This window comes from Chiloscyllium punctatum, chromosome 3, assembly GCF_047496795.1.
Source record: "Chiloscyllium punctatum isolate Juve2018m chromosome 3, sChiPun1.3, whole genome shotgun sequence".
Lineage (NCBI taxonomy): Eukaryota > Metazoa > Chordata > Chondrichthyes > Orectolobiformes > Hemiscylliidae > Chiloscyllium > Chiloscyllium punctatum.
The window spans coordinates 141,172,552-141,194,260 of record NC_092741.1 but is presented as its reverse complement, the minus strand read 5'-3'; the positions used below and the strand labels follow the sequence as shown (position 1 = coordinate 141,194,260).

Below are 21,709 nucleotides of genomic sequence, written 5' to 3'. Positions count from 1 at the left end.
CCAAATACATGTAAATCCTGTCCCTCAGGATTCCCTCCAACAACTTGCCCACCACTGAGGTCAGGCTCACTGGTCTATAGTTCCCTGGCTTGTCCTTACCACCCTTCTTAAACAGTGGCACCACATTTGCCAACCTCCAGTCTTCCGGCACCTCATCTGTGACTATCGATGATACAAATATCTCAGCAAGAGGCCCAGCAATCACTTCTGTAGCTTCCCACAGAGTTCTCGGGTATACCTGATCAGGTCCTGGGGATTTATCCACGTTTAACCGTTTCAAGACATCCAGCACTTCCTCCTCTGTAATCTGGACATTTTGCAAAATGTCACCATCTATTTCCCTACAGTCGATATCTTCCATATCCTTTTCCACAGTAAATATTGATACTAAATGAATATTTTGCGTCTCCCCCATTTTCTGTGGCTCCACACAAAGACCACCTTGCTGATTTTGAGGGGCCATATTCTCTCCTTAGTTACCCTTTTGTCCTTAACATATTTGTAAAAACCCTTTGGATTCTCCTTTAATTCTGTTTGCCAAAGCTATCTCATGTCCCCGTTTTGCCCTCCTGATTTCCCTCTTAAGTATACTCCTACTTTCTTTATACTTTTCTAAGGATTCACTCGATCTATCCTATCTGTACCTGACATGCTTCCTTCTTTTTCTTAACCAATCCCTCAATTTCTTTAGTCATCCAGCATTCCCTTTACCTACCAGCCTTCCCTTTCATCCTGACTGGAATATACTTTCTCTGGATTCTTGCTATCTCATTTCTGAAGGCTTCCCATTTTTCAGCCGTCTCTTTACCTGCGAACATCTGGCTCCAATCAGCTTTTGAAAGTTCTTGCCTAATACAGTCAAAATTGGTCTTTCTCCAATTTAGAACTTCAACTTTTAGATCTGGTCTATCGTTTTCCAGCACTATTTTAAATCTAATAGAATTATGGTCGCTGGCCCCAAAGTGCTCCCTCGCTGACACCTCAGTCACCTGCCCTGCCTTATTTCCCAAGAGTAGGTCAAATTATGAACCTTCTTTAGTAGGTACATCCACATACTGAATTAGAAAATTGTCTTGTACACACTGAAGAAATTCTTCTCCATCTAAACCTTTAACACTATGGCAGTCCCAGTCAATGTTTGGAAAGATAAAATCCCCTACCATAACCACCCTATTATTCCTACTGATAGCTGAGATCTCCTTACAAGTTTGTTTCTCAATTTTCCTCTGACTATTAGGGGGGTCTATAATACAATCCCAATAAGGTGATCATCCCTTTCTTATTTCTCAGTTCCACCCAAATAACTTCCCTGGATGTACTTCCGGGAATATCCTCCCTTAGCACAGCGTAATGCTATCCCTAAACAAAAACGCTACCCCCCCTCCTCTTTTGCCTCCCTTTCTATCTTTCCTGTATCATTGTATCCTGGAACATTCAGCTGTCAGTCCTGCCCATCCCTGAGCCATGTTTCCATAATTGCTATGATATCCCAGCCCCATGTTCCTAACCATGCCCTAAGTTCATCTGCCTTTCCTGTTAGGCACCTTGCATTGAAGTAAATGCAGTTTAATTTATTAGTCGTACCTTGTCCCTGCCTGCCCTGACTGTTTGTTTGTCATTTCTCCAGTCTATCCAAAAAAAAATCCCTCATTCCTGGAACCATTCCAGTAAACTTTTCTGTACCTCCTCCAAAGCCGTCACAATCTCCAAGTGTGATACTCAGAAATGGAGTTAATGCTCCAGCTGATTTGGCAAGACATCTTGTTTTTTAATGCTATTTACAAAGCTGAGAACCCACATAATATTATTCTCATATCTAAAGAGGTTAAGCATCTGTTCTTGTTTTTTTTTGAGCCAGGTGTGTCTCATTGATACTACAATGTTTTCTGCATGGCTATTTCAGCCTGCCACTCAACAGCCCAGTTAATTAATATGAAATAATATGCTAGAATATAAAATACTTCCAAAGGATTCCCATCTTTTCCCACCTTTTGAAGTGACTATTTGATTGCTGTTTGCACTATTATCTGACTGTATGAAAATATTCCTCCTGAAACTGACTATCCAGGAAATCTTTAGCCACTTGTATATGCTGCATTGATTCCAGTTGCCAGGCAAGCTCAAACATTCAGCTTGATTTTAAACAATTTGGGACACTTCCTGAAAATATGCACCATTAAGCATCCTGAAACTCTGAGATAATACAGGAATTGCAGTTGACAGGTGATAGCTTTCTTCTGTGTTTTAATCACAAAATTAAAATAAATATCAAGAAATTAAATAATTGCTGCTAACGAAGTTTTAGCTACACTGGGCCAGCAGTATAAATACTGTGGCTACTGATGGAGGTCAGATTCTGGGACTTCCATGAGTAACTTGCCTCTTTAACTCCCTGAAACCTGTCTGCCGTCCACAAGGCACAGGTCGACAGCATTATGGAGTACTGTCTACTTATCTGGATGAGTATGATGGCTCCAATAATACAAAAATATTAACATCATCTAGGAAAACCTGCTTGAATGACATCACCTCCAATACCTTCAACATTCATTCGCTCCTGGTGCATGATGGTAGGTGTGTGCGCTATATATGAACTCACTGAGAATTCTTTGGCACTGCCTTCAAACTTTTTGAACATGATCTAGATGAGAAACAGCAGATGCAAGAGAACACCACCTACAAGTTCCCCTTCAAGCCACACCACACCCTTCCCTTGGGCAATGTTATTAGTCTTTCACTCTCACTGGATTAAAAGCCTCGAACACTCAAACGTCACTGTCCGAGTACTTACCAGATGGTGTATAGCAATTCTGGAAGGCAGCTCACAGCCATTGCCTTGAGGGCAATTGGGAATGGACAATAAGCCAGTGACACCAACATCTTATGAAGATGTATAAAGAATGTTGGCACATCTCATTACATTTATGTGGACTTTTGAACCATTTTTTTTCTCATTCCTTTTCTTGCTATCTCCTTTTATTAGCAGTTATTAGTATTAGTTTGCCACTGTTTGATATGGATGAACAGTGGTAATTATCATCTTTGATGTTATCCAACTTTGATACTCTTTTTGATGGATTGGTACATGTTCTTTGCTTCATGAGCAATTAATTTTTGAGCTAAATTAAGTAATGTTTTAAGATTTGCTTTTATTTTCTGTACAAAATCCTGAAATAGTTTGGAGAAAAAGTTACTGGTACTTTCAAACACAAAAATCTGATATGAAATTTCAATGCTTTGCATGGTTGTTAATTAATTTGATTCTTCAGGTTTCCCTCTCCTGACTGAACTCCTTAGACTTCCTATATTGCATTATACCAGATGCATTTGTATCAGTGTTACAAATAAAATCTGCCAAATTTTAACTTTGGTTATAATAGATGCTAGGTTTTGACAAATCAATTCACCAGAATTGGGCATTTTCTATTTTGTGTGGAAACCAGTCATCGGCTACTCTGTTGCGTTATGCTCCAAGGTGTGTCAGTATTTTACTTAACTAGGGTGAAGTGTCTGCTTTTTAAAAAAAAACTTATGCAGTTCATACATTTATATTTGTGTTGTATGTGTTTACTTCTAAGCAATGTCTTTTTTTTTAAGTTTAGGACACAAGTCTAACCATTTTTAAATGATTGATTGATTTAGAAATTTTAATTGTTCAATAGAATACATCCAGCGACAGAAAAGACAAAATGTCCTAGATCCTGAGAAGAATACTTGCAAAATGCTAGTTGTAGCAGATCATCGTTTTTTTAAACACATGGGGCGTGGTGAAGAGAGCATCACCATCAATTACTTGGTAAGGATGAATAATTTTAAATGTACCCTTTGGTTTACTGTTAAACTACTTATACCTTGCGACTAACACCATTACTTATCTCAGCTCATTGTTTAAGTGCATTCATATTGATTGATCTTGCATATTTGGATAAATGTATAGATTTTAACTGGATCGCTGTTTTTCAAACATTGACTGTAATGGTAGCTTGAGAGCACTTTGTCTGCTTTCCTGTCGGTTTAGTTACTGGCAATGAGAGAGAAAATGGTTGGCAATTCTCAATCTAAAAGGTGCTATTAAGCATTAACAATACAAGTTTTTAAAAGATGAATTGCTCCTTCATAGAATGTGGGCGTTGCTGGCGCTGCCCAGTGTTTATTTTTGACAGTGTCTGATTGTCCTCGAGAGGTTGACGACGATGAGCTTGGAGATGTTGAGTGCTGCAGTTGCTGGAAAGTCAAGAGCTGATAAAATGTGGAACTGGAAAAAGCATAGCAGATCAAGCAGCATCAGTGGAGCTGGAGAATCAACATTTTGGGCAGGAGCCTTCACAAGTCCTGATGAAGGGTCCTGCCCAAAACATTGACATTCATGCTTCTCTGATGCTGCTTGACCTGTTGTGCTTTTTCCAGTTCCACATTTTATTGAGGTTGACCATGAACTCCCTTCTCAAATAGATCTGAGGAACTTGCTAGGTCATTTCAGAGGACATGTAAGAATCAATCATGTTGTGTTTCTGGACTTAAATGTAGGCGAGACTACATTTTAGGGGCAGATATCCATTTCTGAATAATATTCAAGAACTTGGTGGGTTTTTAATGATCTGATAATTTATTTGAAATCATTAGTGACAGTAGCTTTTTATTTTAGTTAATGGAATTTAAATGGCTCAGTTCTGTATTATATTTGGATTCTGATGGAGTCACCAGACTTGAAACGTCTGCTTTCTTCCAGTAGATGCTGCCAGATCTGAGTTTCATGGCAATTTCTGCTTTTGTGTCAGATCACCAGCGTGCGCAGTTCTTTGTTTTGGTGTTTTGTGTTGTATTTGAATTTGTTTTCCACCTTGTGGGTGCCACAGGCTTCTAGATTACTATCCAGTAATATACTTAATATTTTAACATAACTATTATTTTCAAAAGTACACCCACTTTTTTAAATTGATGCAAAGACCTGGTAATTGTGTATTGTGGATTACAAGCATTTGTAGATAAGACTGAACTGAGAATTTAATACTTCTACGATCTCCTTAGATAAGGCTGAAGGTTTTTCTTTACATTGAACCTTTTATTTATATTCAGATTCCCAATCCCAGACCAGTGTCTTTAAACTTGGCAAAACAAGTTGGGAAAATGAATCATACACTTTGAAGACTGACTAACTTCTCTTCACTGAACCTTCAATAACAAAATTGTTTTTATGCCATAGTTATGTTTATGGGAGGCATGAGGAGTAAAAGCGATTATATCATGTTGCCTTTTCCCTTAATGCAGTTCTGTTTACTGGTTATTTTAAAAGTGTGGAGAAAATAAATGAATGCATTCTTTCATTATCTTTGTATAGTGATTTTCTTGAATGAGTTTTTAACTGTGTCTCATTTTAAACTATTTCCCAGGCTTGGAGTGGATAGGTTTTATTTGGTAATGATCCATTTCTCAATGGATCCATAAAATAGAGAGAAATGCATCATGTATAAGAGTTGGGAGGTCATGTTGCGGCTGTACGAGATATTGGTTCGACCACTTATGGAATACTTCATGTAATCCTGGTCCCTCTGCTATAGGAAGGATGTTGTAAAACTTGGAAAGGTTCAGAAAAGATTTACAAGGATGTTGCCAGGGTTGGAGGTTTCAGCTATTAGAAGATGCTGAATAGGCTGGGACTATTCTCCCTGGAGCATCGGAAGCTGAGGGTTGACCTTTATAGAGATTTATAAAATGGTGAGGGGCATGGTTAGGGTGAATAGACAAGGTCTTTTACTGAGGGTGGAAGGAATCAAAAACTAGAAGGATAGAGGGATGTTTAAGGTGAGGGGGAAAGATTTTAAAAAGGGGCAACTTTTTCATGCAGGAGATGGTGTGTGTATGGAATGAACTGCCAGAGGAAATGATGGAGGCTGTTATAATTACAATATTTAAAAGGCATCTAGATGGGTATATGAATAGGAAGGGTTGAGGGGGATATGGGCCAAATGCTGGAAAATAGGATTAGATTTATTTAGGATATCTAGTTGGCATAGATGATTTAGTCGAAGAGTCTGGTTTCCATGCTGTACAGCCCTAGGACTTTCTAAGAAGGAAAAGCAGTTTATTTTCAACATGTGATTGCATCACTATGTACACTATCTTAAGGTTCTATAATGATGCGCACTTTGAATTGTTATTCTAACTGAACAGTCCAAATTTGCTTTTCTAAATGCAGATCGAATTGATTGACAGAGTAGATGACATTTATCGGAATACCACTTGGGACAGTGCTGGTTTCAAAGGATATGGAGTGCAGATAGAGGAGGTAAATAATTTAAAATATACTTTTTTTTTCAACTCATCGCAGCTACACAAAGTCAATAGATCAGTTTTTATAATCTTAGGTCTGTTGGTTTGACTGGGTGGTCATCTTCCTTTTTAAAGTTTATTCTTAAGTTAGCAATGAACTTGTTGAAAAATAATCCTGTCACCAGTCTGACTTATTTTTCAAAAACGATTATTGTAGTGTCACTGCAAATGACTTGAATGTATTCAGGTCGGCTTGTGGGTATTTGAAATAACATGCAGTACATTTGTGTCTGCAATTATGTAGCAAAGTTCATGTGATAACCTGTGTGTCTATTTATTTCAGTTATTGAAAATATGACAGAAGTTTGGCCTAAAAACACCAGTTGGGCATACTTCAATTGCTAACCAAAATTATTATCACAGAATAAACTTTAAAGGACAGGTAGCAGAAATAGTTTCCCTAACTAGTAAAGCAGTCATGCAGGTCAAGTTAATGCCAGTAAATAGGCATTGTGCGTCCAGCTATCCAACACTTAGTTTATGGCTTGCAGTTGTGTAGCCCATAAAAAGTGAATGGTTCTTAACTGACGTCGCGGGGCTGGGGACCAGATAGTCAACCTGTAAGTCTAAGAAACAAGGGAGATGATAAGGAAACCCTTAAAGGGGAAGAGCGAATTAAGGTTTTCTGGAGTGGATGCTTGAAGTCATGGCTGCCAGAGGTGATGCAAATAGTGAGGTACGCAAGTTTGGAATGAAACAGACCAAACTAAGGAAGTTGTTTCTAAGATTTGAGGATTGGATGTAGGAAAGGCATGGAAAGATTCTACTGAAATCGCTTCTCTTTAAGTGTAGTGGAATAAGAGAGTGAGGACATAAGTAGGTGATTCTCTGTGCAATAATGGGCAAGCTATAGCTGTTTTTGCTGAGGGGTAATGGGGGAGAAAGAATGGGCTACCAGTTATTAGTATATTGGAGCTCAGAGCCTACTCAAATTCAATAATTATTTTTAGGATCCTTGCAACAAACAAGCTTCTGCCTTTTTCAACAACGGAGGACTGTGGTAGCGACAAAAATGACATTGGTATAGAGGTGGAATTAAGTGGGCTTTCTGATCAATGAATCAATCTCCTCTCAAAGTCAAACAAGATTCCAAAGTTTAAAAATATTCCATATAAGCTGGAGAAATTAGTTAAGAAATTAGTGGAGTTAGCAATGTCCGGGTGAGCCCTGAAGTGGAAAGACGATGATTTTTCTGAGAGTTTCATCAATATTTATACAGTACTTTTTCAATGCAGTAAAATATTCCAAAGTGCTTCACAGGAGTTGAATAATAAGTTTGACTCTGGGCAACACAAAATTGAGGACGATTAGAGCTAAAGCTTGTTATAAGGCCTGTAAACACAGGGATGATGGGCAAGAGGCTTGTATATGTTAGGATGTGCTTGTAGGCATTTGGATGAACCCAAGTTTACAGATAGTTGAGGTTTTAGCTAGGATAGTGTTGGAGTAGTCAAGTCTGCAGGTAACATAGGAACGAATGAGGGATTTGGTAGCAAATAAGCCAAAGCAGGGAGCTTTAGAAATGATACTTCCCTACAGTGTGGAAACTGGCCATTTGGCTCATCGAGTCCACACCTACCCTCCAAAGAACACCCCACCAGGCTTACCCCCTACCCTATCCCTGTCACCCTGCATTTCCCATGGCCAGGCCACCTAACCTACACATCCATGGGAAGTACAACACTACTTAGCATGGCCAATCCACCTAACTTGCACATCTTTGGTCTGTGGGAGGAAACCAGAGCATCTGGAGGAAACTCACACAGACACAGGGAGAACGTGCAAACTTCACACGGACAGTCGCCCGAGGGTGCAATCGAACCTGAGTCCCTGGCACTGTGATGCAGCAGTGCTAACTACTGAGCCATCATGCTGTGCCCTCCATGGAGCAAAGTTTTGTTAAGGAGGTGGAAATAGGCATTCTGTTGACAGCACAAGCATGCCAACGGATGATGGAAGCCTTCCTTGTTTCCTCACAGTATCATTGTTACGTTCTATCTCTGGCAATGCTATGTTAACCCCCTCTTAGATTGCTTTCTTTGGCTTCGACCTCCTACTTTTGAAGGTGTTATTTTAAAGTGATTTATTTTGATGCATTTCTTTTTAACATTACAGATAATTGTCAATAAAGAACCAACAGTGGTGACTGCGGGTAAGAAACATTACAATATGGCTGGAAGTTATCCAGAAAATAAAGATGCTTGGGATGTCAAGCCTCTGCTTGAGGTAAGGAAGAGCTGGAAGAGAAATATTATTCTTAGGGAGCTTAGTTTTATTAAAGACACTGAAACTGTCACACAATTTTAAAGGAGTTGCTACTTCTAAGTTATAGTTGATGCACTTTATATATTAAAAGACTTTGAAAATTTCCGAAATTTAAATAAAAGCTAATTACAAGACTTCAACTGGAAAATTTAAATGGTATATATTTTTGGAACCTAATATTTATTAAAAACTGAAAATTAACACAAAATGAATTACAATGGCACCACCTGCACCTAAGCTGAAGGGGCACCAATATCCTTGTGGAGAGATTTCAAACTAATATGGCAGAGCATGGGAACCGGAGCAGCTGACCAGGGTGAGGAGGAAGTGTAGAGATTAATAGGCTGACCTAACTGCGCCAGTTTAATGAACAGGGTGGGCTTATTTAAAAAGTGTACGGAGGAAGACAGGAGGGAGAAATTACAAAAAGATGCTGGAGAACAGGGTGGAATGTTCAGCCAAAATTAGTTATTTTGTACAAATGCATGGAGTGCAAAGAACAAATTAAATGAGCTGCAGGCACAGATTCAAAGTGGAAATTGATATTGTTGCTATTATAGAGATAAAGCTGCAGGATGGTCAGAATTGGGAACTATATAGATCAGGTTACAAGATTTATAGGAGGGATAAAGAAAATGGCATTGGGGGGGGGTGGAGTAGCAGTATTGATTCGAAACAGAATAATTTCTATGGTGAGGGAGGATGTAATTAGGGGAACGTACATTCCTGATGAAGGGTTTATACCCAAAACGTCGACTGTTCTGCTCCTCGGATGCTGCCTGACCGGCTGTGTTTTTCCACGCCACATTTTTCAACTCCGATCTCAAGCCTCTGCTCTCCTCACTTTCTCCTGGAAAGCATCCAATGGCGAACTTATGAGCGGAACTGAGGAACTGTAAAGGTTTTATGTATAGACCCCCTGGTGGCAGCTCAGAAGTGCTCAGTTCATTGTACAAAAAAAAAGTGCAGCACAGGAAAAAGCTCTTCAGCCCACCAAGCCTGTGCTGATTTTTAATCCTCATTTAGACCGACTGCTTATTGTCCATGCAAAGTGTCTATCTCTCTGTTCACCTCGCATTTGTGTATCCAACAAGGTACACCTTAAATGTTGCTAATGTGCCTGCTTCCACCACCTCCACTAGCAATGTGTTCCAGGCATTCACCACCCTCTGTGAAAAATGTTTCCTGCACTTCTCCCCTAGATCTTCCCTCTCACCTTGAATCTGTGCCCTCTTGTAGTTGACCTTTCTACCCTGGGAAAAAGCCTCTGACCATCTACCCCATCTATGCCTCTCATAATCCTGTAGATCTCTAACAGGTCGCCCGTCAGCCTCCAGTGAAAACCAGTTGAGTTTATCCAATCACTCCTCATAACTTAAAACCCATCAGACCAGGCAACATTCTGGTAAACCTTTTCTTCATCCTCTCTGAAGCATTCATGTCCTTATGGTAGTGTGGTAACTGGAACTGCATGCAATATTCTAAATGTGGCGTAGCTAAAGTTTTGTACTGCTGTAACATAACTTGCCAAGTTTTATACTTGATGTCCCAGCCAATGAAGGCAAGCATGCTGTATTCCCTCTTGACCACCAGTTCACCTGTGTTGCCACTTTGAGGGACCTGTAAGTCCAGCTCCCTCTGTATGTCAGTACTCCTAAGGGTTCTGTCATTTATGGTACAATTGGCCGTTGAATTTGTTTTTCCAAAATGCATCACCTTGCATTTGTCCAGATAAAAATCCATTTGCCATTGCTTTGCCCAAATCTATAATCTACCTATATCCGGCTGTATCCTTTGATAATCCTCCTCACTATCTGCATCTTCAATTTTGGTGTCATCCACAAACTTATTAATCAGACCACCTACATTTTTCTCCAGATCATTTAAATATATTACCAACAAAAAGCCCCAGCACTGATTCCTTCAGAACACCACAAGTTACTGATCTCCATCACAAAAAGCACCCTTCCACCTACTGTCTCGTATAACCAGGCTAGTTTTACATCCATCTAGACAGCTCACCTCAGATACTATGTATTAGCCTGCCATGAGGTATTTATGAAATGCCTTACTAAAGTCCACGTAGACAACATCCATCGTCTTTCCCTCACAAATCATTCTTGTCACCTTCTCAAAACAGTCAATTTAGTTGGTGAGACACGATATTCCCTGCATAAACCCATGCTGCCTATCAATAACAAGTCCATTTTCTTCCAACTGTGAAGAAATCCTGTCTGAGTATCTTTTCTAACAACTTCTCTATCACTGACATCATGCTTACCAGCCTGTAATTACCTGGATTATCTCAGTTTCCCTTCTTAAACAGAAGAACAACATTGCCATTCTCCACTTCTCTGGAACCTCGCTTGTGGCCAAAGGGGACACAAAGATATCTGTTAGGGCCCCTGCTATTTCTTTCCTTTTTTCCCCATAGTATCCTGGGATAGATCCCGTCTGGCCCTGGTGGACTTGCCTACATTAATGTATTTCAAGACACCCAACACTTTCTTCTTTATAACGTTGACCTGCCCGAGAGTATTCGCGCATCTTTCCCTAATGTCAGCATCCCTCCCATTCCCCTCTGTGGTGAATACCGATGTAAAGTCCTCATTAAGAATCTCACCCATTTCTGCTGACTCCACACATAACCTCCCTCCTTTTATCCTTGAGTGAGCATACTCTTTCCTTTGCTACCCTCTTGCTCCTAATACATATATAAAATTCCTTGGGATTCTCCTTAACCCTGCTGGCCGAAGACATTTCATAACCCATTTTAACCCTACTATCTCCACATTTGTGCTCTTCCCTGTTTTATGTATGTTCTTCAAGGGCGTCATTTGTTTTTAGTCATCTAGACCTTGGATATGCTTTTTTGACTAAACTGATAATTCTCCCCTGTCATCCAAGGTTCCAGAATCCTGCCATTCTTGTCCTTCTTTTTAACAGGGACATGCCTGTCATGCACACCAATCATCTGGTCCTTAAAAGACTGCCATTTGTCACGTGTGGATTTGGCATCCAATAGCCATTCCCAATCCATATTCTCCAATTTTATGCCTATTTCGCTTATAGTTGGCCTGACCCCATTTAACACTTTCATCAGAGGTCTGCCCCTGTCCTTATTCATAAGTAGCCGCAAACTTAGTTACTTACTTATGGTCGCTGTTCCCAAAATGCTCCCCCACTGAAGCTTTGATCATCTGGCCAGGCTCATTTCCCAATTCCAGGTCCAGAATGACCCCTCCCTTATTAGACTATTCACATCTCAAGCCCTCCAGGACACACAACAAATTGCTACCCATCGAAATCTCTGGTGCTAAGCGAGTCCCAGTCACTATCAAGGAAGTTATAATCACTCATTACCACCACAACAACTGTTATTTTCACATCTTTCCAGGATCTGATTATGTATCTCTTCCTCTATCTTCAGCTGGCAGCTAGGAGATCTGTAGTACAATCCCAGCATTATGATTATACTCTACCTTCCTATTTCTGATCTAAATGTATAACAAAAGTTCTCAGAAGTTGCTTGTATGAGTAAATTTTATGAAATAGTAGAAATTTAGTTTCCCTGTTTAACTTTGCTTTTTCTGAAGAATCGATTTTTGTTTTTAATTTCTCAGCAATTCAGTGCTGATATAGCCAAAAGTGCATCCAAAGTTTGCCTTGCACATCTGTTTACGTACCAAGATTTTGAACATGGAACACTTGGGTTAGCTTATGTTGGATCTCCAAAATCACGTGCATTAGGTGGCATATGCCCTACACGTAAGTCCAAATGTAAATGAAATTTTAATTTTTAACGTTTATTTCTGTATTGCAAAAATAAGTGGATTAAAATGCATTACTATTTTAAGTTAACTACATTGGAACAAAATTGTTGAAGCCAATTTGGAATAAAGAAAATGAGATACCATGGGATTAATTTACACATCCATGCAACAGACAGCAAGTTTTGTTAGTTGCATATGTTGGGAAATCATAGGCATGTTACCTGTGATTTTTCTGCTAAATGTGTGAAGTATTCCTATACAGAGGAACCTTGATAACCCAAATATCAATTAACCGAATAGCGGATGATCCGAAAGAGATCTCTAGGTCCCGATAGAAACATTACATCAAAGACGTGTTTTCAACACTGATCGCATCTTTTGTTTACGGTGATTAAAAGTGAACTCTGCTTACTGAAATGCTGCTGAGAACAGTCCTGGACTGATGGGAGCCCAGGCACTGTCTCCAAATAACTGACCTCCCGCCCTCCCTCTCCCTCCCCACACACTTTTTTTTTCCCTGGAGTTCTACCCAGGCATGTACCCTAAACCACCACCAACACCCCCCCCCCCCCCCCCCCCCCCCCAAGGTAATCTCTCCAACCCTCCAGCACAGGGCAAAGGTGAAACCTGTCAAAAGGGTGGGTGGGTGTGCGCACCCACTCTGTATGGCGACTCACCCCGCACCCAAAAGGCAGCAGCAGTAGTCTTACTGTTGGTGTCCAGTCCGGCTGCCCCTGAGAGGGAGCAGGGGCAGATGGGGGGGCTTGCAGGTGGTGGGCGGTGTTGGATGGTTGAAGGTTAGGGCGGATTGGTTTTGGAAGGGGTTGGGGGTGGGTTAGGGCAGACAGGGGGGGGGAGCGGTGTTGGATGGACGGGATTGGGGAGGGCAGGGAAGGGTTGAGGTGGGGACGGTTAGTGTTGGATGAGTTGGGGCGGGCGGTGGAGGGTTATGTTGGTTGGGGGCGGGTGGGGGTTGGATGGGGGGGGGCGGTGTTGGACAGGTTTGAGGGGCAGATGGGGGCTGGGGTTAGGGGGGGTGCAGCTGAGGAGCGGTGTTGGACAGGTTTGAGGGGTGCGGGCGGAGGCGGATTGGGGTGGGTGTCTTGGACTGGGTTGGGGGATGGAGGAGGTGGGCGGTGGGGCTCGCACGGTGTGCTGCTGCCCAGTTTCCTGAACAGGGAGTGGACCTAGAAAATTCCAAGCCACAGAGGAAAGGTGTTGATTCAATTAACCGAAGAATCAATTATCCAAATAGAATAGTGCCCGCCCATCTCGTTCGGATAATCTGGGTTCCTCTGTAGTTTGTGTAATTGGACAAGGTTTGTCCTAGCAATAAATAAAAGTATATAGTTATATGAATATGAAGACTTTTATAATCCTATGGAGACCAGCCCAATGAGAATCTTTTGTCTACATCTTTTGAGAAAAGTGTGTCAATAGCTGTGACATCTAGGAATGTTTTTTCACCAGCCTATGATCACCCAACCATGGAAAAGATAGTGTACCTAAATACTGGATTAACCAGCACAAAGAACTATGGGAAAACAATTCTCACCAAGGTAAATTATGCATTGTTACTTTCTTCACCTTGTCTTAGTTTTCTTTCTAAATTTTAACTTAGGCGTTTAATATATGGATTTTGTTGAAGTTGATAAGAACTGGTATTATTTATTTTCTGGTTCTTGCTGAGGAAGGTTAGCATATTAATGTATGTAATTACGCTTACTGTTTTGTGAATTTTTTACCTTTGCGAGCTATTAATTAAAAAATAGTGTAACTATTATTCACACTGGTGAAATACAGTTATCTTAATATACTAGGGCCTGTATTGTAAAATATCAAGGCTTACAGTTAAATACTACATTACAAAGAGTCTTCTGTTGCTTATTTTTTCCTTAACCTATCTATTTCTTCCCAAATTGGCAATCACACCAAATATTTAACTGTCATTATGAGCTTGGGATCACTTTCAGATTGTTAGTTGTGAATTTGACTGGAGAAAGAAGGGGTGGAACAGGAAAAATTAAAATAACTGGCTTCAAGTTGTAACTGTTTTGATTTTAACTTCTCCTTTTGTTGCTTGCTCTTGATTTCTTACTGCACCTTAAAGAATATGTCCAGTCTGCAATCTGATCCAGGTCTTTAGTGGCATAGTATTGAAATTTTGTGAAATGCTAAAATCTTTTACGGGACTTAGCTGCTAAGTTGAAATTTGTACTAAATTGTGGCAATTTAAAAAAATTCATAATTAGCTTCAAAATATTCTGATGTAGTAGTAATGCCAATTTCTTTATCCTGAGAATTTTGTTGTACTGAATTTTCTACATATGGCCAGTTGCTGAATGAGCACAAAATGAAAAATATATTGTCTATTGTATCCCAGCTGTTTTCATTTGTCCCCTTTCCATTTCTCTGCATTCTCACTTTGTCTTTTTGGACTGTCTGAATTTTGAGGTTCATCCCTTTTTCATTTACAGATTAAACAAAAATTATGACTACTTGTGGTGGAGAGGGGAATGGAGTAACAATTTCTGTTCATTTGTATTATTCAGATTTTTGTGCTCCAAATTTCCCTTGGTCTTGTGCCTGTTTTTTCTTCACCAAACAATGTGTAGAATGAAAACAGATTTCTGGTTCAGTGATTATTATATGCTTTAAAACATTTATTTTCTATAAAAGTTTCTAATCATTGCTTAATTTTAAACTGTAATCATTCTGTATTCTGGTTTGATTTGGACCATGATGTGCTGTTTTGAAATGGGGTGTCAGAAATCACTCTTTCATGGCTTTCTTATTTAAAGATTACACAGTGGTAGATTGTCTGTTGAATTTTAAGGTGTAGACAGCAGTTTATCTAAAAACGTTTCTTGGATTTTAATTTCAAAATAGGAAGCAGATCTTGTTACTACTCACGAATTAGGCCATAACTTTGGAGCGGAGCATGATCCAGATACCCTAGAATGTGCCCCGACAGATGATGATGGTGGGAAATATGTCATGTATCCCATAGCAGTGAGTGGTGACCAGGATAATAACAAGGTACTGTAGAACTGAGCTTTTATTGCATGTGAGTAACATTGTTATTTAGATGACCTACTTTCTAAGGAATGTACAACCATACCCATTAAGATTTAATTGACTAGTCCTTAGACTTTTGCTGATCAATCTTTTCTTATTACACATCAGTGCACTTAAACTGTAAAGGTCATGTTAAATAAAACTATTAAAAATGAAGTAGAATGCACACTGTTCATACTTGAGTTCTGAATTTAAATCCAGTCCAGAGTGATATATTACGTTGAAACATAGAAAAATAGGAGCAGGATTAGACCATTTGGCCCTTTTTTGAGTGTGCTTCAGTGTTCAGTATGATCATGGCTGGTCAATGAACTCAGTACCCTGTTCGCACTTTCACCCCATATCCTTTGATCCCTTCAGCCCTCTCAAAAACAATGTTTTTGGCCTTGATCGCTTTTTGTGGCAGTGAATTCCATAGGCTCATTCTCTAGATGAAGAAATTTCTCCTCACCTCAGTCCTAAATGACCTATGCGGTTATGCATAGACCATGAGCCTGGTTCTAGATTTCCGGGTCATTGGAACATTCTTTCCTGAATTTACCCTGTCTAGTCCTGTTGGAACTTTACAGGTTTCTGTGAGATCCCCCCCCACCTCATTCTTTTGAACTGCAGTGAAAATAGTCCTACCACTCCAGCCCCTCTTCATACACCAGTCCTGCCATCACAGGAATCTGGTAAACCTCATGCATGAATCGCAAAAATATAAAGGTACAGCAAGTAAATGCAAAAGCTAATGTTATCATTTACTCCTATTAGGGGAATTGAATATCACATAGGATGGTTATGCTTCAGGTATACAGATTACTGATGAGACCATAGCTACAGTACTATATACTGTGTTGGTCACTTTGTTAAGGAAGGGTGTAAATGTGTTCAAAGCAATTCACAGTAAGTTTACTAGAGTACTATCTGAAATGGGCAGCTGATCTTATGAGAAAAAGTTGGACAAAGTAGGCTTGCATCTGCTGGAGTTTGGAAGAGCATGCAACCATTCTTGAAGCATTTAGGATCATGCAGGATCTTGAAAGGATAGACATGGTGAGGATTTTTCCTCTATGGGAGAATCTTGAATTTGTGATCCCTTTTTAAAAATAGTGTCGCCCATTTAAAAAAAGATGAAACAAACTATTTTTTCTCCAGTATCCTGAGTCTTTGAATAATTAGGACAGAAATGGATTCTTATTACACAAAGAGATGAAAGTTTGTCATGGTAGGTGGGTGTGTGGATTTGAAGCTGAAATCAGAAGCCACGGTCGTCTTAATAAGGACTGAATTTGATGAGCTCCTTCTGGGTGTCTTTACTGAAGGCCTTACTGATGATTGAGCCTTAAATTTGTATAAGCATAGGAGTTGGATTTGTGCACAGTGTTCTTGTGAATTGTGATAGACAAGCTTGAAGAAAGAGCAGTTGCTTCTGCTGTAATTTGGTTTAATTTATCGTACAGTAGCCTGGAAGAGAAACCAACATAACATGGTTTTGTTTAAAACTACTCAATAATTATAACAGTGCTTTGAGTCTTTAAATTCTGGTGAATGCATTTTACTTTTCACTTTTGAGATTTGGTGGGTTCTGCTTCAACCATTGGATCTATTGATAAAGGTGTTGAATATCTTTTCTCTCTGTGAATGCTAGAAATTATCCACCAATTGTACTAACACTCAAAAATGCACATGAACTGAAAGTTGACTATGCTTGAACACAGACATCATTGAAATGACTACTTCTGCATTTATTTATGTTTAAAATGGTTAATGGTTTGACTCCCTAATTGTGACTCAGTGTTTGATTCTTCAGCTGTTCTCCAACTGCAGCAAACGATCGATTTGTCGGACACTAAATAGTAAAGCGTCCAAGTGCTTTCAAGAAAGAAACAAGAAAGTATGTGGAAATTCGCGTGTGGATGAGGGGGAGGAATGTGATCCGGGGCTTCTACAACTAACTGAGGATAAGTGCTGCACTCAACAATGTCAACTCAAAAAAGATAAAAAGTGCAGGTAAAGAATTAAAGACCATCAGATAATTAAATTAGAAAACAGTTTTCACATTTTTTTCCTTTTAAACTGTTGCTTCACATTTATTCTGAAAATAATGATAATATTTAATGTTTTAGAGTCACAGAGTCATCGAGATGTACAGCATGGAAACAGACCCTTCAATCCAACCCGTCCATCCCGACCAGATATCCCAACCCAATCTAGTCCCACCTGTCAGCACCCGGCCCATATCCCTTCAAACCCTTCCTATTCATATAACCATCCAAATGCCTCTTAAATGTTGCAATTGTACCAGCCTCCACTACTTCCTCTGGCAGCTCATTCCATACACGTACCACCCTCTGTGTGAAAAAGTTGCCCCTTAAGTCTCTTTTTATATCTTTCTCCTAAACCTATGCCCTCTAGTTCTGTACTCTCCGATCCCAGGGAAAAGACTTTGTCTATTTACTCAATCCATGCCCCTCATAATTTTGTAAACCTCTATAAGGTCACCCCTCAGCCTCCAACGCTCCAGGGAAAACAGCCCCAGCCTGTTCAGCCTCTCCCTGTAGCTCAAATCCTCCAACCCTGGCAACATCCTTGTAAATCTTTCTGAACCCTTTCAAGTTTCACAACATCTTCCCAATAGGAAGGAGACCAGAATTGCACTCAATATTTCGACAGTGGCCTAACCAATGTCCTGTACAGCCACAACATGACCTCCCAATTCCTGAACTCAATACTCTGACCAATAAACGAAAGCATACCAAACGCTGCCTTCACTATTCTGTCTACCTGTGACTCCACTTTCAAGGAGCTATGAACCTGCACTCCAAGATCTTTGTTCAGCAACACTCCCGAGGACCTTACCATTAAGTGTATAGGTCCTGCTAAGATTTGATTTCCCAAAATGCAGCACCTCACATTTATCTGAATTAAACTATAATCTGCCACTTCTCAGCCCATTGGCCCATCTGGTCAAGGTCCTGTTGTAATCTGAGGTAACCCTCTTCGCTGTCCACGAAACCTCCAATTTTGGTGTCATCTGCAAACTTACTAACTGTACCTCTTATGCTCGCATCCAAATCATTTATTTAAATTACCAAAAGTAGAGGACCAGCACCGATCCTTGTGGCACTCCACTGGTCACAAGCCTCCAGTCTGAAAAACAACCCTCCACCACCATCCTTTTGATCAAAAGTTTGAAGCTGGCTTTGGTCTGCATTTTTCAGTTAAATATTGTCTTTATCAATCAAATCCTTAGACAAGACAAAAGTGTTCTAAATAGCGGTCCCTTTATAAACATATTTCAGATAAGCTGGCAATACACCCTTTTAAATTCTAGAACATTCTTTACAATCTTTGAAATTAAGACCTATATGTTCCCATTGCTATTCCTTGTATGAGTTTTGTCTTAAAAGTAACAATATCGTAAACTAAAAAGGCTCAGGAGGTTCATAGCACAAAAACTTTTTAAAAATTTTGAATTTAAAAACTGTAAGAATTCTTCAGTTCAATAATTTTTGAACAAGAATGCATTTTAAGAAGGGTTGTAGAGTCATTTGGTACGGAAACAGACCCTTTGGTCCAACTCATTTATTCCGCCAATCTGACCTAGTCCCATTTGCCGGCATTTGGCCCATATACCTCTAAAGCCTTCCTATTCATATACCCATCCAGACACCTTTTTAAATGTTGTAATTGTACCTGTTGTCACCACTTCCTCTGGCAGTTTGTTCCATACACACACCACCCTCTGCGTGAAAATGTTACCTCTCTGGTCCTTTTTAAATTTTTCCTCTCTTTCCTTAAAGCCATGCCCTCTAGTTTTGAACTCCCCCACCCCTGGGAAAAGACCTTGGCTCTTCACCCTGTCCACACTTGTCATGATTTTATAAATTTCTATACAGTCACCCTTCAGTCTCTGACACCTTGGGGGAAAAAGGCCCAACTTATTCAGCCTTTCCATATAGCTTAAACTCTCCTGTCCTGCAATATCCTTATAAATCTTTCTGCACCGTCTCAAATTTATCACCATCCTTCCTATAGAAGGGTGTATGGAGTATTCCAAAGGTGGCCTCACCAATGTCATGCACAACAGCAATATGATATCCCAACTCCTATACGCAATGTTATGACCAATGAAGGCAAGCATGCCAAATGCTGCCTTTACCACCCTGTCTACTTGCAACACCACTTTTAAGGAATTATGTACCTGCATCCCAAGGTCTCTTTGTTCGGCAACACAGCCCAGGGCCCTACCATTTACTATAGAAATCCTGCCTGGTTTACCTTGCCAAAATGTGACTCTCCCATTTATCTAAACTGAACTCCATCTGCCACTCTCTGCCCATTGGCCAGTGTGATCAAGATCCTTTTGTACTTGAAGATCATCATCTTCACTGTCCACTATATCACCAATTTTGGTGTCATCTGCAAACTTACTAACCATACCTCGTATATTCACATTTAAATCATTTATTTTTTATATATATATATGTATGTTATATATGACAAAAATCAGAGGACCCAGTACTGATCCTTGTGGCACTCCACTGGTTGCAGACCTCCAGTCCGAAAAACATCCCTCCACCACAAGGTAGCATAAGAAAACTCACTGAGAGAAACTCTCTGTGAAACCTGACAGAAATAACATTGAGTCGATTCTGGTAAAACTTCTAAGTAAAATTTCAGCTTACAGCATTGTTTGGCAGCTTATTCCAATAGTAAGTGGCACCTCTGTGAGACAAAAGTGTTGGCAAGACACACAATCTTGTGAACACCTTTCTTATCTACCTTACCTCCTTGATTGTTATGGTAGTACCATATCAGAATTAGTTGCCAGTTTCATTTGCCCAAAATTTAGAGTAAATTGAAAGCAAATTGAATTGTTTAGAAGTAATTATTTTTAATAATTATTTCAAAAGTGATAAGAACAGCCCATGCTGCAAAGATTGTCAATTTGAAAAAGCTGGAAAGAAGTGCCAGGAAGCAATCAATGCGACATGCAAAGGAGAATCCACTTGCACAGGTGAGTGTGAGCAGAAACCTATGTGTAAATGAAATTTAAAGAGACTCAATTTGTCAACAATTGTGACAAATTTCATTGTGCTCCATAAACTACTTGAATCAATTTGCACTTTTACTAACTCTGAGGGGGAGAAAAATCGAAGGTAAAGGAGTTTTAAGATGCAGGTGAAGATGAGGAGTCTATGCGCATGACTTGTCACTCCCCTTGCAAAGGGGAATTGGATGCTTGGAATAGATGTTGATCTCCTATTTTATGACACCAACCTTGTAAGTCAGCATTATAGTGTGCCTCAAAAGAGCTTTTCCTAAAGGGTTAAGCCACAACTGTTTGCTGATTATATCTGATGATGACAGAGCCTGAAAAAGTTTTTGTTCTGGGAACATAAGAGATGTATGTGATTGATTATGCATTTCTGGCTGTTGATCAGCCCAACAGGACTTAAACCATGTAGTGCTACTAAAAGATATGCTGTGATCTTCTATCACAGTTCGTCAGCTGTTTACAACTATGCTGTTTCAGTTTGCTTTGAGAACAGCACTCTACCAACTTGAATCATCAGCCAATGTGAGATATGTTTATCGCCCAGTGCAAGTGTGCCTCGCAATCCTTTCTATACCTCCTTTCCAAAGGTGCCATTCAATGTGATTCTCATTTTGCTGCAAGGAATGATGCAGAAAGAAAAAGGACATTCCAACAATTTGAACAAAGGTTCACAAAAATGTAAAAGAGTCTGAAGAGGAGTCATACTGGACTCGAAATGTTAGCTTTGTTTCTCTCTCTGCTGATGCTGCTTAGACCTGCTGTGTTTCTGTGTTGGTTTCATATTTCCAGCATCTGCAGTATTTTGCCACTGTTCATAAAGTTGTAGCTGCCAAAGAAAACCTGTTAAGTTGTTAAAATACTCATTCCTCCTTATTGTTGTGACCTCAAAGATGCTTATAGCTACTTAGCAATTGTGGAAGTAAATGGCAGGAAATATATGAATTGTGAATGTGTCTCAGATGAATGCTAATGTGAAACTCAGCTGTTTTGAAGTGAGCAAGTGTTGGTTCTTTGGACAACCCAACTTAATATATTTTGAGGAGATAAATGTTACACTTTTCCAGGAGGATAGGGCTATTATCTGCTTTCGCCTAGTGGCTACTAGATTAGATTACTTAGTGTGGAAACAGGCCCTTCGGCCCAACAAGTCCACACCGCCCCGCCGAAGCGTAACCCACCCATACCCCTACATCTATATCTACCCCTTACCTAACAC

At 39.8% G+C, this 21,709-nt stretch overlaps 1 protein-coding gene across 2 annotated transcripts in view; it reads left to right on the top strand.

Moving 5' to 3' along the window:
* Positions 1-21,709, top strand: part of adam17b (ADAM metallopeptidase domain 17b) — a 74,321-nt gene that overhangs the window by 32,283 nt on the left and 20,329 nt on the right. The window contains exons 6-13 of one of the 2 annotated variants that reach the window (XM_072561569.1): positions 3,663-3,796; positions 6,197-6,286; positions 8,446-8,556; positions 12,219-12,363; positions 13,839-13,927; positions 15,258-15,407; positions 17,242-17,441; positions 20,348-20,451. In XM_072561569.1, the coding sequence (XP_072417670.1) occupies positions 3,663-3,796; positions 6,197-6,286; positions 8,446-8,556; positions 12,219-12,363; positions 13,839-13,927; positions 15,258-15,407; positions 17,242-17,441; positions 20,348-20,451 (1,023 nt within the window). Of the gene's footprint in view, positions 1-3,662; positions 3,797-6,196; positions 6,287-8,445; positions 8,557-12,218; positions 12,376-13,838; positions 13,928-15,257; positions 15,408-17,241; positions 17,442-20,347; positions 20,452-21,709 lie in introns of both variants that reach the window. The other variant, XM_072561559.1, reaches the window with a different exon arrangement.